The sequence below is a fragment of the Miniopterus schreibersii genome, assembly GCF_964146895.1.
Source record: "Miniopterus schreibersii genome assembly, chromosome: 4".
NCBI classification, from domain to species: domain Eukaryota; kingdom Metazoa; phylum Chordata; class Mammalia; order Chiroptera; family Miniopteridae; genus Miniopterus; species Miniopterus schreibersii.
The window spans coordinates 42,133,078-42,146,911 of record NC_138105.1 but is presented as its reverse complement, the minus strand read 5'-3'; the positions used below and the strand labels follow the sequence as shown (position 1 = coordinate 42,146,911).

General features: G+C 42.7%; 1 protein-coding gene across 3 annotated transcripts in view; it reads left to right on the top strand.

Moving 5' to 3' along the window:
• The window catches only part of SLC10A7 (solute carrier family 10 member 7), a 190,906-nt gene that overhangs the window by 159,095 nt on the left and 17,977 nt on the right, over positions 1 to 13,834 (top strand). For all 3 annotated transcript variants that reach the window (XM_081136712.1, XM_081136711.1, XM_081136713.1), the window contains 3 exons: positions 916 to 1,081; positions 2,472 to 2,523; positions 10,672 to 10,745. In XM_081136712.1, the coding sequence (XP_080992838.1) occupies positions 916 to 1,081; positions 2,472 to 2,523; positions 10,672 to 10,745 (292 nt within the window). The remainder of the gene's footprint in view (positions 1 to 915; positions 1,082 to 2,471; positions 2,524 to 10,671; positions 10,746 to 13,834) is intronic.

Here is a 13,834-nt window from a genome sequence, read left to right as displayed (position 1 = left end):
AATCTCATGTTCAATTATGCAGGATAATCAGTGGCTCAGAACGTGATACGTCTCCGCTGTAGCCCTTATTACAGGGGCTTGCTCAGCTTCTTTCAGAAGTGAAAGGTTTTAAACAGTGGCTCACTCCTACACCCAAATGAAAGTTAACTCCCATATTCAGACTATCCTGATTTTAAATATCTGATTGGGTTTTAACATATGAGAGGGTTGCTGTATAACTTTATATTTCACTGGTCCTTTTTGTAGGAAAGTTAGGACAGGTTTATTCATTTTTAAGTGTTAATTCCGGAATTCTAAAAGCATGCAAATGGCATTTGTCTTTGGCTTCACAAAAACTCTAGATATTCAGAGTTTGAATTATTTAAGCTCCCACAACACATGCACTTTTGCTTTTCAAGCATGAGTTATAATTTAATTAAAAACTTCTGGTGCATCGCTAGCATTTAAAATATTAATATGTTCCATGGATCACTTTTGATTATCTACTGTCTTGAAATTCTTGAAGATGTCAGATTTCTAAGATTCCCAAAGTTGCACTTGGGATTGTCTGTTGAGGCAAAGGGGACTGTGATAATTACACACATCCATTAGGATGAGCAGAGGAGATAAACTTTGGGGAGGCTTAATGGGCATGTCTCGGTGACAGCTAGCAAAGAGCATTTGGCGTGATTAAGGACGAATGTGAATGCAGTTGAAAACATGCTCTCATTATGGACACCAGTGGAAGTTGCACCACAAATGTTAAATTCCCCAGAAGAAGAGTAGGGTGGCAGGGAAGCTTTGAAATCCACTGTGGCCATCATCAAAATTACCCTCTTTCCTTCATGTCTTCCTGCTGTCAGAATCACTTTGGGAGGCCCAGTTCCACCCCCTGCATCTCTGCAAAGAGGCCACCTGTTGATCTCTGTGTTTCAGATTGTCCGAAGGTATATCAAGGACTGGCTTGAAAGAACGAAGCCTCCTTTCGGTGCTATCAGCAGCAGCGTGCTCCTCATGATCATCTACACAACCTTCTGTGGCACGTTCTCCAACCCAAACATTGACCTGGACAAGTTCAGCCTTGTGGTCATACTGTTCCTAAGTAAGTGGGAAGACGGGATACCTTCACTGTCCCCTCAGCCTCCTCAATAGCAAAGCATAGCACTGTGTGTTCCCTAAATTCATTTCGGATGTTAATTTGATTAAAATGAATACTTAGTTTCATACTATATATGTACTTGGTGACTTTATCATATGCATCTGTCTTTTAAAAAGACATCAATAATAATACACTTATAAGTTAATCTCCTTTCTCTTTTTGTGTCTGATTTACAATGGCTGATGCCATAATATCTGTCAAATTCAAATATTAGGTTGAGCCAGTTTATATCATTATAACTTAAGCTAATCTTATTCTTTATCATGAATTAAAAATAGGATTTCTAATCTATGATACTATTACTTTGTAACAACTGCTTAAGATACGAATATTTTTACCATCTTTATATTAAAATTGGCCCAAAGTAATATCATTTCATTCAATGTGGCAGACTATAAAATGCAAGCACCTGCTAGGTTCAAAAACTCGTTTATGTGTTATCTATGGCTGATTTCAATTAGAAGGTAGAACGAATAGTTGCCATAGAGACCATACAGCCCTCAAGCCTAAAATATTTTTAATGTGGCCCTTTAAGTAAACTTATCTGATTTCCGTTCCAGACTAGAGATGTCAAGAACAGGAGAGGGAGCGTCCCTACTAAGCAGCATCAACCACAGAAGAGGCCAGCCTGTATTTATAAGTCACTTAAGGCTGGCTCTTCCACACTTCTCAGCCTCCATCAAGCTGCAGGCAGAGCTCAGGACACTATTTTAAAATGTAGAAAGTAATTAAAACACTGTTAACCAAAAAAAAGAAAAGAAAAGAAAAGAAAAGGAAAAGGAAAAGGAAAAGGGGAGGGGAGGGGAGGGGAGGGGAGGGGAGGGGAGGGGAGGGGAGGGGAGGGGAGGGGAGGGGAGGGGAGGGGAGGGGAGGGGAGGGGAGGGGAGGGGAGGGGAATCTTTTGTTCTATTAGCCTGTAGTACCAAAGACAACTATTGGTAATTGTAATATCGAAGAATCTTATGTTATTAAAAATCAAGATGAGTTATTCCAAAATATTTACTATATCCTATCACATTTATACTATTTGCTATAAATACACATAGTATAAATGAGCTCTTTATAAACTGAACAAATTAAATAACCAAATCTTAAATCAAAGAAGGTTTTAGATTGCCATGAGTAGTAGACCTCCTGCATTGTATCTGGGGATATCTTCAGTAAGAACAGGTTGAGTCCCACTAATTTAATGATTTTATCAGTCCAGCAGCTTATGCTTGTTTGTTTTTCTATTTGAGTTCCCATAAGTTTCAGATCAAACGAAGCGTGCCAATAAGTATGCTACAGATACACTTTTATAGCGCTAATTTAGATTCAATCCTTTCTTTTCCAGTATTTTCTATTCAGCTGGGTTTTATGCTTTTAACCTTCATCTTTTCGACAAGGTAAGTGATTTGGTATTTCTTGTTGTTGGTTTTCTAAATGAAGACTCTTGCTTTTGCCTTTACTTCTGTGCCACCATCCTGTTCTGGTTTTCCCGTGTTTCTCCCGCCTGCCTGAGCATCCGCCTTGCTCCTGCCACCCTCCAGCGACATTAGGAGGGGATCTGCCCTTGGCCCGTCTCATCTCCTCACGCCGTGTGCCTGGGCAGCTCGTCCATTCTACTGGCTTGAGCTGTGAGCTGTCAGCGGATGACTGTCTGGCCTGGACCTTCCATTCCGATGTCTGTCCTGAGTTCCAGCGTGACTTATCCTTAACACTTAGATATCTTCACCCGACTGTCTTAATAAGACCCCACACTCAAGATATTCAGAGTGGATTCATCTTTTCCCCCAACACTCTATTTCTCTCGTTTGTTTATTTACTGTTAATGGAACCACCATCCACAGAGTTACTCAGACTAGAATCCTTCACCTCCTTATTTTTTAAAACTCTCTCAATCCTACCTCTGTAATCTTTTGTATGCTTCCAAAGCCACTTCCCTTAATTCAGGCTCTTGTTGCCTCTTCGTGCCCTAAACTATTGCAATGGATATCTTACTGGTATTTTCACTTCTGGGCCTGACTTTTTTATGCATTTCAGACTGCTTCCAATAACTCAGAGTTCTGATAGTAGCGCTCATGCTCAGAGATCTTCGTTGGTTATCCAGAGCCTGCAGAGTGAAGTTCACTTTGGGGGGCTGAGGCAAGACCAGTCTCATCAGCCACTACTAGCAATCTTGCTGTTTAAGCCTTAAGTTGAGGTAAAATCTTTGCTGTGCCCTGAAAGAACCTCATGCATTCTCATGCCTTCCCTTTGCGAAGGCTATCCTCATGTCAAAGCTGGTCTCCATAGCCTTGTTCATCTTTCCTGGTCTTAAAGGCTCACTTCTAATGCAGTTTCTTCCGCCAGGGTTATACACTGCACAGATATTACTTACGCCTTTGGTATGAGAAAGCTACCATAGCGAATACCAGAAATAAGAGATGATTCCAATCCTGCCTGAGTTTACAGATTAGATAGATGCATGGATAACTACTTGTCCTCTTAGAGGTACAGTAAGCCAACCTGTAGTCGATTCAAAGAAGAAAGCACCTCCAAAGACAGTGACAGAGCAAGGCTTCCTGGAAGAGATGGGATTTGACAAGAGTCGTAAAGAATGGCTCATGTAAACAGCTGCAAAGAGGAGGTTCTTGGTGGGAGAAGCAACAGTGCAAATCTGGACACACACACATGCACACACACACCCCAAGACACACTGGGACCATAAGAGCAGAGGAAGGTTAAAAATAATAATAGTGCCTAGAAAGGTAAGCTTGGGACAGGTAGCCAGGCCGGTGACTGCCAGGTGATGCAGTGAGTTGCCACAGGGAGGGGGCCTGGGTTGCTTATGAGGCCTGCCAGGGTCAGGGTAGTACAGGGCTCAGGCCTCGCATTGGGCAGCTGGCCCTATGGCACTTGGTATAGCAGGAGCCTGATTGTAAACAGTCAATAAAAACTTACTGATTGGTATAATTTGAGGCGTTTTTACCAAGCCTGTGTTGGGATTTGTGAACAAGATGAAATAAAGCCTAGAGCCATTGAGTGACAGAGAAAATATGACTCATTTGGGTAAGTCTGAGAGTAGGAGCTATTTAAATTTTTTTTTGTAAATGACTTGTTAGGTCACCTCAGAAAAGACATGTACCCTTCACTGTCTGTCTGTTTGCTGGTCCTTGTGGCAGAGTGATCATCAGGCCACTCATCCTGTCCTGTCAGACTAGGTAGGATGCCATGTTCCATGAGTGAGTGACTGAAAATTTCTTGAAAAACAGAACAGCTGCTAGTGGGCTTGCTGGAGGGGAGGGGTGGTGGATCACAACTGCTTGAATTAAAATTGAGAATTTTCAGCCTGAAGCAGACTGGGCTTTCATAAGGCCTTGGTTTTGAGACCCTCCTTTTCTGCCCTATTCTGCCTTCACTGAAGTTCTGTTGCATTTGGAACATGCTTGGCCCAATATCAGACATCACGTTCTTTGATAAACAACAGACTGTGGAGTGGCTGCTATTGTGCTCCTGGGTAATGGGTGTGTAGCCCCAAATATTCCATTACAATTTGGGGATTTTGCAATTGGACAAAATTTAGAAAATGGTTTTCACTTTTTATTTTTTATGCTGCACCTGGGGATTTTATTGGAGGAATGAAAATTACCAGCATTTATTGAACCCTGCTCTGTGCCAGGCACTGTGCTAGGGATTGCGCACGTGTTATTTCTTGTGAGTCTGACAGCAAAGACTGTGCTACTGGGCATTTTTGTTGCTGTTTTGCAACTGAGGACCCACACCTAGAACAGTTTAGTTTAGTAACTTACCCAAAATCAGATTCCATGTGGAATTGAAAGCCACGTCTGTCATTTCCAAAAGCATTGCCCCATGCCTTTTCTACTGCACTCAACTACTTCAGTTTCTTTTAAAATTCATAACATTTGTTCTGGTTAGGGAATTTGTAGAGAATGCTTAACTGGATTCTTCACGTTCACACAGAAACACAAATTAATCAGAGACACCAAGAGTTGGAACTAGGATCCATTGGTTTATATGCTGTTGAATTTAATTTTCTTTTCCTACTTTTTGTTCCTTTTCTACTTAAAATAGGTAAAATTTGCCTGTGATTTTTTTTTTTGGGGGGGGGGGTTGTTTGCTTTTTTTTTCATCTTTTTCTTACCAATCCAACACATCTAAAAACGAATCCAAATATCAAGACACAAAAATCTCAGCATGGAAATCAGTCTTTTTTGTACAGCATGCCACTGACCTCCGGTGATAGAAGTTTAGCTTAAACCAGGAGAGACCCAGCCTAGAAAACAACTTCCCTGCAACAACACTCTGCTCCCCTGGTTAGCATTGCTTAGGCTGACTGACCTGACGTGTTGCAATTCGGGCGTCTGGCACCTAAACCCCTTCTGCTTTGAGTATTTAAAACACACTTGAGAGGTATTACTGTGTTCTCATTTCTCTTTCTATAGAATAGTATTTAGGTTATAAATTCCAACTCTGGAGCCAAACAGACCTGAGTTTCAATTCTGTTTAATAACTCTGTAACTTTTGTCAGTTTCCCCATTTATAAAGTGGAGTCAGTAGTAGCACTGTCTCCTAGGGTCATTTGGAGAATTAAATAATATGCACACGAAGCCATCAGCATGATACCTAGCATATAATATAGCAAGTGCTCAATAAATGTTAGCTACTGTAGAATATTTATTATATCAAAATAGTTCATATTATTTCAAGAACTAATTATGGAGGAGAGGGAATTAGCATTTCTAGCTTTGTAATACCTTCTTTTTCATGTTTCTGTGTCACAGTTGCTAGGAAATGAGAGTTGATTCATCAAACCAAGAGTCAGCCATCCATAGTGACCTTTGCTTTCTGCAATTTTGGGAAGCTGTCAAAGTTGGAAAAAAAAAATGTTGAAAGGCTTAGAAAAATAGAGCAGTCATTGGAAGCCTTTTAAAAATATATAAAAGACAGTTTGATAAGCAGATAACAGAGTAACAGAAACCTAGAATGTCAGTAGAGGGACAAAAGAAAGTATTAGCAAGGGAGATGGAAGAAAACAAATACTTGAATATTTGTGAAGGCCTTTCAATCCTTATCAGTACATTTTCAATCAGATGTCTCAACGGGCCTCCCCAGCCCTTGGGGTGGGGGGGGTTGCGAGGGAGGGAAGGAGGGAAGGAAAACATGTTGTTGTCAGTGGTGAGGCGTCTTAGCCACAGATCTCTGGGCATCTATTTCAGTGCCGCTCAGCTAATGACGGAGGAGGCTGTCTCCTAAAATGAGTGAAGACAAAACACAGGTCCAGAGGTCAGCAAAGGAAAGCATTTCACGTGGAAGTTCCCTCTGAAACTGGCTCACACAGAGCTCCCTGCGAGGAGCTTCTCTGCTCCACAGTCTGTGAGCCTCCCTGTACAACCTTCTGACATGTTTTCCTCTGTGGGTACTGCAGAGGAAGGCAAAATACATATTATGTGGGGAACACTGATGGGAGGCTTTGTAAGAGAATAAATAGACCAGCTGGGAAGGAAAGGAAATCAGCATCTCAAGGGAAGCCAAAGTGATCAAAAGAATTATAAAAGCAAGATAAAAAGAAAATCAATATTAAAAAGACATAAAGTAGAATTAGAGAATAAATAGTAACGTGATTCCTTTCAAAAATGTGAGCAGACACAATAGAGATGCTGATCGCTGAAAATAATTACAGTCATTACTATTTAAGGACAGTGTACAGCACTCATAGCTCTCCTGTGTCCTGTCACGACTTTTCCCACCAAGCCATCCCTCGAGAGTACGGTGGAGGGAAGGTTCCTTAACAAGACAGCTGCCCTCAACCACTAAATTTTGTGGTGGATTTTGTTTTTGGTGGTGGTGTTTTTTAAATAATTTCCAAGAGGCAAACTTATCTCCAAGATTTGGGCAGCCTACTTACTAGTCGAGTGACCCGAAGCTGTGCCTCGAGTTCCCTTTGTGGAAAAGGCAAGGCAGTGGTCCCATCTGCCTTAGAAGACTGTTCAGAGAGGGAAGAAGTCGGGCAGCAGAGGGCTTAGGAAATGATCAGTGATCAGCCTTCCCCGCGGGGGTGGCGCACCAGCTTCCCATCACCCTTATTGAGAGTGGAGGGCGGCCGCTCTGCTGGTTTTCCCCATGATCCATAATGGGGCATGGCCGGTTACTTTATAAATAGACTGTAAATCAGCCCTGTTTAAGAGGAATATTGCTTTTAACCTTAAACATTCCATTTTTATTTACCGATCCTCCCTCCCGCCTGACAGATTGTGTCAGTAGGACTCTAGGGCAGTTTCAACTCAGACCAGGCCCGCAACTGCCCAGTTGGGCCCAGCTGCGGTCTCCGCACCTGAAACAGAGGACAAGTAAGCACGTCCCTGCAGACGTCCCCTTTAGCCACACTGCACGCGCTGCTCTGACCAGTGGCCGCCAGCACCAGCTTAAATCACAGCCTTCTGGGCCAGAGAGATCTTGACACATTGGAAATGTGCTATAATTGGGAAAAGAACAAATGCAGAGCAGAGCCAAGTTCACCAACGGAGAGTGTATTGCCAGGCTCTCTGCATGACTGTAGATGCAGCAGCCACTGGTGATGAACAAGGGCAGCAAAGGACTGGAAGGAAAGGCCTCCGTAGTGTTGCGAGCACCCCAGGCTCGGCTGGGGCAGTCCACACTGGCCCCGGTGGTGACTCTGTGTTCTGCACTCACAGAGGGGCATTCATTCCCGTGCAACTGACTGTGTATCCTATCCCCGGTCTGCCTACTTCAAGCTTTTCTAGTTTCTTAGGTTCCCAGCCCTCGGTGTTCCCTCCAGTACTCGGTGGATGAGTGAACTGCCTCAGCCTTTACAAAGAAAGTAAAATCCCTGATATAAATTGTGTCTCCTTTCCCCTTCTCCACATGGAAAACTTCTGTATTTTTCACTCACCTTCTCTTCTTTTGTCCCCAGCTCACAGACTAGAGGAAACAGCCCCTCCGAGGCTGACCCCTCAGTCTGGTCCCCTGGGGCCTCTTTGAGGTCCCTGCCTCATCCGTTGTTTCACTCTCGCTAGATAATCGTGTTCAGCTCTCCCATGACCCTCTTCTTCTCTTCACCAGATTTCCTGAAAGCACCGTTCCCTCTCGTGACTTCCAGCTCAGTGCCCGTGGACATCAACTCCCAGCCTCCTGCCCCTTCCATTCCCTGTTTCCCGCAGTGCACTGATGCTTTTCTCAGCCTTATATGCCTGAAGCTTCTCATTTCTCTCCAATCCCTCCTCCTTTGTTACAAAGCAACAGTAACAGTAAAATAACTAGCATGTGCTAAACATTTGCAATGTGCCAGATTCTAAACAAACAGTGGCATTTATCCTGGGAGTGACCCTCAGAGGCAGGCAGAATTATCCCCATTTTATATACAAGCAGAGGATGGTCTGGGTTTAACTTCTGGTCTAACTGCCCCAAAAGCCTGTGCTTTTAAGCTGTTGGGAGGGAACGGGTATTTCACAGAGGTCAGCACTTGACAACTTCGTTTAATTCTGTCTTCGTGTCCCTTACCACCATCTCCTGCCCTCACCGTGGTACTTCCTGCGTCGCCTCATCATCTTCAGTCTTACGCCGAGCTGTGTGGTTATTCCTCTCTAACCTCCTGTCCCACTTATCAAGGCCACACTCCTTGTCACAAGCCGGTGTCCCTGCACACAGTCAACCTGGAGAGTCTGCTCTTTGCCAACTGCCCCAGACTCCCATACTTCAGCTTCGCTGTCCCTTACCTGAAGACAGGTCTGCACACGTCTCTACCTGTTCTTTAAGGGCCAGCTCACCTTCAAGACGGTTCTCTATTCTCCATCATCATGCCACTCCCCTGCCAAGCTTGACATAATCCTTCTTTCAGTGCCAAATAGATCTCCCTCCCTCCCCCTCTCTCCCTCCCTCCCTCCCTCTCCCTCCCACCCCCTCCTTCCCTCCAGCCCCCTCTCTCTCTCCCTCCCTCCCACCCCCTCCTTCCCTCCAGCCCCCTCTCTCCCTCCCTCCCACCCCCTCCTTCCCTCCAGCCCCCTCTCTCTCTCTCTCTCCCTCCCTCCCTCCCTCTCTCTCACTCTCCATCTCTTTCTCTTTCATAGAGTACCTATGCCTGTCTTCCGTTCCTCCACATGTTTACAGAAACTTGCGTAGCTCCTTTCACGTTGGGCCTCCGTGGTGAATGAGGGATCAAGGACTATGTTAGCCGTGTAGCAAATGTTTAAAAAATGAGAGTGTATCACAGTGTAAATATGAGAATAAAATGTAGGAGTGATTGGGCAATCTTATTAGTGTCAAGTGATATATACCCACGGAGAATTCTCAGCTGAGCTGAGACACCAAATGAATGTGGTTTGGAAAGTTGTCATCAGAAAAAGAGCTAGAGGTAGGACCGTTTAGGAAGCATGAGCATATGGGACGTTTCAGAGGCAAGAAGACTGAAGGGCAATTAAATACTCCCCTAACCTACATACGGGGATGGGGAGAGGCCCAGGAGAGGGCCCTTCTCCCCTCCAGTGAGTGTATAACAGAGAGAGCCCCATGTGGGGGCTGTTTAGGGAAGATTCTCTACCAACAAAAGTTATATATGAGGCTGAGTTACCAAGGGAGACGGTGGGCTCGCTTTCTCTAGAGAGCCTTAAAAATCGGACAGACTCACTGTGTCTTCACACCCTGATTCTGCAGGAAGGAATCGTTTCTAACGTATCAAGGACACAATAATAATAATTACATTTCTAACCTTTGTCTTGGTCTCTAAATCTTTATAATCTGAATAGGAAATCTGATTAGGATACTCACCAGTACTCACCCCCATGTAATGGCTTTTGACTAAGTGAGGTTTTATTTTTATGTTTAACATATTACGTACCAGTAGTAAAGCACAGCAGTTAAGACATAGGCACAGGAGCCAGACTTGACTTAAATCCTGGCTCTGCCACTTCCTGGCTGTGGGGCCCTGGGTAACATGCAACTTCTATGTGCCTCAGTTTTCCCAACTGTAAGTAGGGATGTTGTCTCACCTGTTATAGGATTGTCATTTTTACATGCAGAGACCTTAGAGGAGTACTTGATATATGGTAACTGCGGAAAATTTATTATTTTTTAACTAAAACATATGATGCTGAATCTTTGTTCATACCATGTATTTCTCAAAAGTGTGTGTTTGCTGCCCAGAGGCTATGTTGCTTGTTGAGTGAGCAGTTTTGCTGATACACTGACTCCTTCGAGCCACCAGGTTACTATCAAGTGATAACCTGGCTGCTTAGCTAGCAGAGTTCCTCGCTGCACAGCTGTCCTGAAGTCCCGCACCACCAGCTGACTATACACGTGATCTTAGAGATCTCCTCCACACATTTTTATAGCTGCCTCCTTTCCAAAGATAAATGGCTCAGAAATGATTCTCGGTAAAGAAATCTAGAAACTTCTATACATTTGGGTGTAGAATTGCTTCTATCACCAGGGTTGGTTAAAGGGACATTAACGTGAAGGTGGGTACTGCGTTTGACTTGGGGTATGTTAAATAGGCTTTTAATGAAAGTATTCGTAAAGCACTTTTTTTTTGTCCCTAGGAATAATTCGGGTTTCACCCCAGCAGACACTGTGGCCATCATTTTCTGTTCTACACATAAGTCTCTCACTTTGGGTAAGTGATTCATAGACTCACAAACTAGTTTAACATTACCCTCAGATAGTTACATCTTATGAGTGTGAAATTCAAGCCGCTCTTCAAATTAAATGGAATGGGGTATCATCAACTGTTAAAACAGTAGCAAAGTGAGTATGGGTCATTGCTTTGAAATACCATTATGCTGTATAATTCAACCAATTTTGAAGGGCCTAAATTTTAAAATGTAAGATCTAGCTTAATTTGTAAGGTTTTAATTATTATAAAAGGTTTTCAATGTAGAGTGTTAATGTTAAAAACCAGGGGCAGGGGTGCACAGTGAGCAAACACTCAGCTTTGGAAGGCTCTAGAGTTGCCCCTAGAAGTTTGGAGCAAGGTGGAAATAATGTTATTTCTCTAATCATTTCAGAATGTTACGTTACTTCGATAAAGAAACACCGTATCGTTATTATTAACTCAATTTGATTAGCACCTAAAGTGAAATAAGTATTTATTTAATGGACAAAAAAATAGACCAAGAAGGAAAAATGCTGTTTTCTACTCAGCTTTAGCCAGTTTAGTGGCATTATCCCAATAACGTGTTTATGCATCCAGAATCCATGTTTTCAGTCATTAAAAGCCATTAAGTAATCAGAAACTTTATTGAAATATACATCATTCACAGACTCCTTGGGCCAGTAGGCACACTGTGGTAAAAACTTGTAATAAAACTCCTGTACATTCTGGCATGTGAAGAGAATGGAGAATCATCACACGGCTGTACGTCTATTCATGTTAAAGTTTAGCCTGAAACTAGAAAGCAAAGACAGTTCATAATGTCTTTACTAACCCCCCACATATTTGTCTGACAGCATCTATTGTCAGTCTTGCCAAGTTTGGAAAGTGATTTAGAACTTGGACAAACTCTTTAAGGAGCAGTTGCTACCTAGGGCTTCAGCTAATTTGAATAAATTATATATATATATAGATATATATATAGATATAGATATAGATATATATTGTTCATACATTGCAGTATATTTGGTAGGTTTTCTTTGTAATCATCATCAAATTGAAGTTGAAAGAGCTTTGAAAGCCTGATTTTGTGACTCCAGACAAATCACTCAACCTCCCTGAACCTCAGTTTTCTCATCTGTAAAATGGGGCAGAATAGTACTCATTTTGTAAGGTGATTGAAAAGATTAAAAATAAAATTCATTAAATAACTAGCACAGTACTTATACACAGTTGGTAGTCAGTCCATGCCAGCATGTGTGTAAAATGCTATGGATTGAGTGAGATATCGCGCCGAAAGAGCACCTAGCTGATATTCTTTAAGCAGTAGCTATTGTATTATTTTTAACTATGTTCTGACTGTGTTACCATTCTCAAGGTTCCAGTCTATCTTGTAGATCTTCATGTAACAGGCATGGTTTAATTGTTGACCTCAAAGAAATCATCTTATACTTTTTCCTCATGTGATGTCTGGATTTCTGGGTCTCCTAAAAAGTAAGGGACTGTTATAAAGGTGGGGAGTCCAGAGGTGGGTGCCAGCAGACATACCAGAGTCCCGCCTCAGGGTCCAGTGAGCCCGTCGGAGCAGAGGCTGAGCCGTGGCTGCAGCAAACGCCTGTGAGCATTTCTGCAGTGGGCTTTCAAACACAGCCCACCCTGGGGGGTGGAGGTAGGGGATTGTTTTCTCCATGATGTTCTTCTGTTCTGGAGCTGGCTGCACTGAACAGAGAGCTCTGCCCAAAAGCACACTGCAGCACATCAGCATTCTCATCTTTTCTATAAGCAAAACACCTGTCCACTCCTCCTTTTCATTTTCTTTCCTTAATCCCAAAGCCATACTCTTCTGTTCTTGATACTTTCTGAAAGCTGATTTTCAGACAAACTGATAGGTGCTCTGAACACCAATCAGATGTAGCTGTTTTGTTAAAAAGGGTCTGGGTAACTTGGATTTTGTCGCTTTTATAGTGTTCTCTCATGAAACAGATACTTAGATTCTCCAGTACGATACTAGTGTAGTTCTCTAAGTAACTATGCAACGTAACTCCTTAGTTACTTCTGTAACATAGACTCTGTCTCTCTTGGAGCTATAAAGCCTCAAAGCTCGTCTTGACTCTTCCTCTGATACCTCCCCAGGGCTCAGATTCCTTAGCTCTTAGATTAGGGACGTTTAGTTCCAACGCAACTATTTTATTATGCCTTGATCCTACCTGGCTTTCCCCCTTGTGTCGGGAGCACCCTTATTTTCACATATAGCAAGGGGTGTTTGGATCCTATCGCTAGAATGACCTTGGTAAGTACTATAAATTTACTGTGTCGGTTTTCACAAGATCCAGTACATGTACCCCTCTCCTGATGACCCGACATCACTGGTACAGAGGATGTCACAATGGTGACCTAATGCAACTTCTATCTGCATGGAAATGAAAGAATATCACACTAAGTGTGATCAATTCATATTTCAGAAAGGAGGAAATTTCAGATAATTTCACTCGGAGCTATACTTCCTCTCACACACAGATGAAATACAACAGACTATAGCTACTTGGTATTTAGAAAATATATATATCCTTTTGGCAATCACTGTCGTAATATTCTTCTAGTGATTTTATACACACACACACTTAACGTCTCAGATAGAATACTTATGAAATGCCATTCATTGTTACATCTAGTATCTGTATTTATGAACAAATCATCTCAGGCTGAGTGGTACCCCTGTAACTACAGAACCAGACATGAAAGCTCGTGCTAGAGGAGCCTTCCGAATACTCCCTGGTACCTACGCTTTCAGTTTATTTTATTGTTCCTGTTTCCTCCCTGTCTCAGTCTCCTCCATGGACTTGCACCTACACACGTGCTGAATTTGATTCATTGCTTTTATTAGTGCGTTTGCCATTGATTGATTAGTCCTCCGTATTAGTACTTTTTCTATTGATTGATTGCAGATGAAGTGACTATTTGACCTTTAATTATGAGGCTTCCTATTGAAAATGACATTGAGCTATGGCTTCGCGTAATCCATCTGGAAAGCCTGACATGACGCCGCTCCCCGGAGTTCGTTCAGGAAGAGAGAGGGGCCCGCAGGAAGCGCAGAGCGATCCTGTGCTTCATCT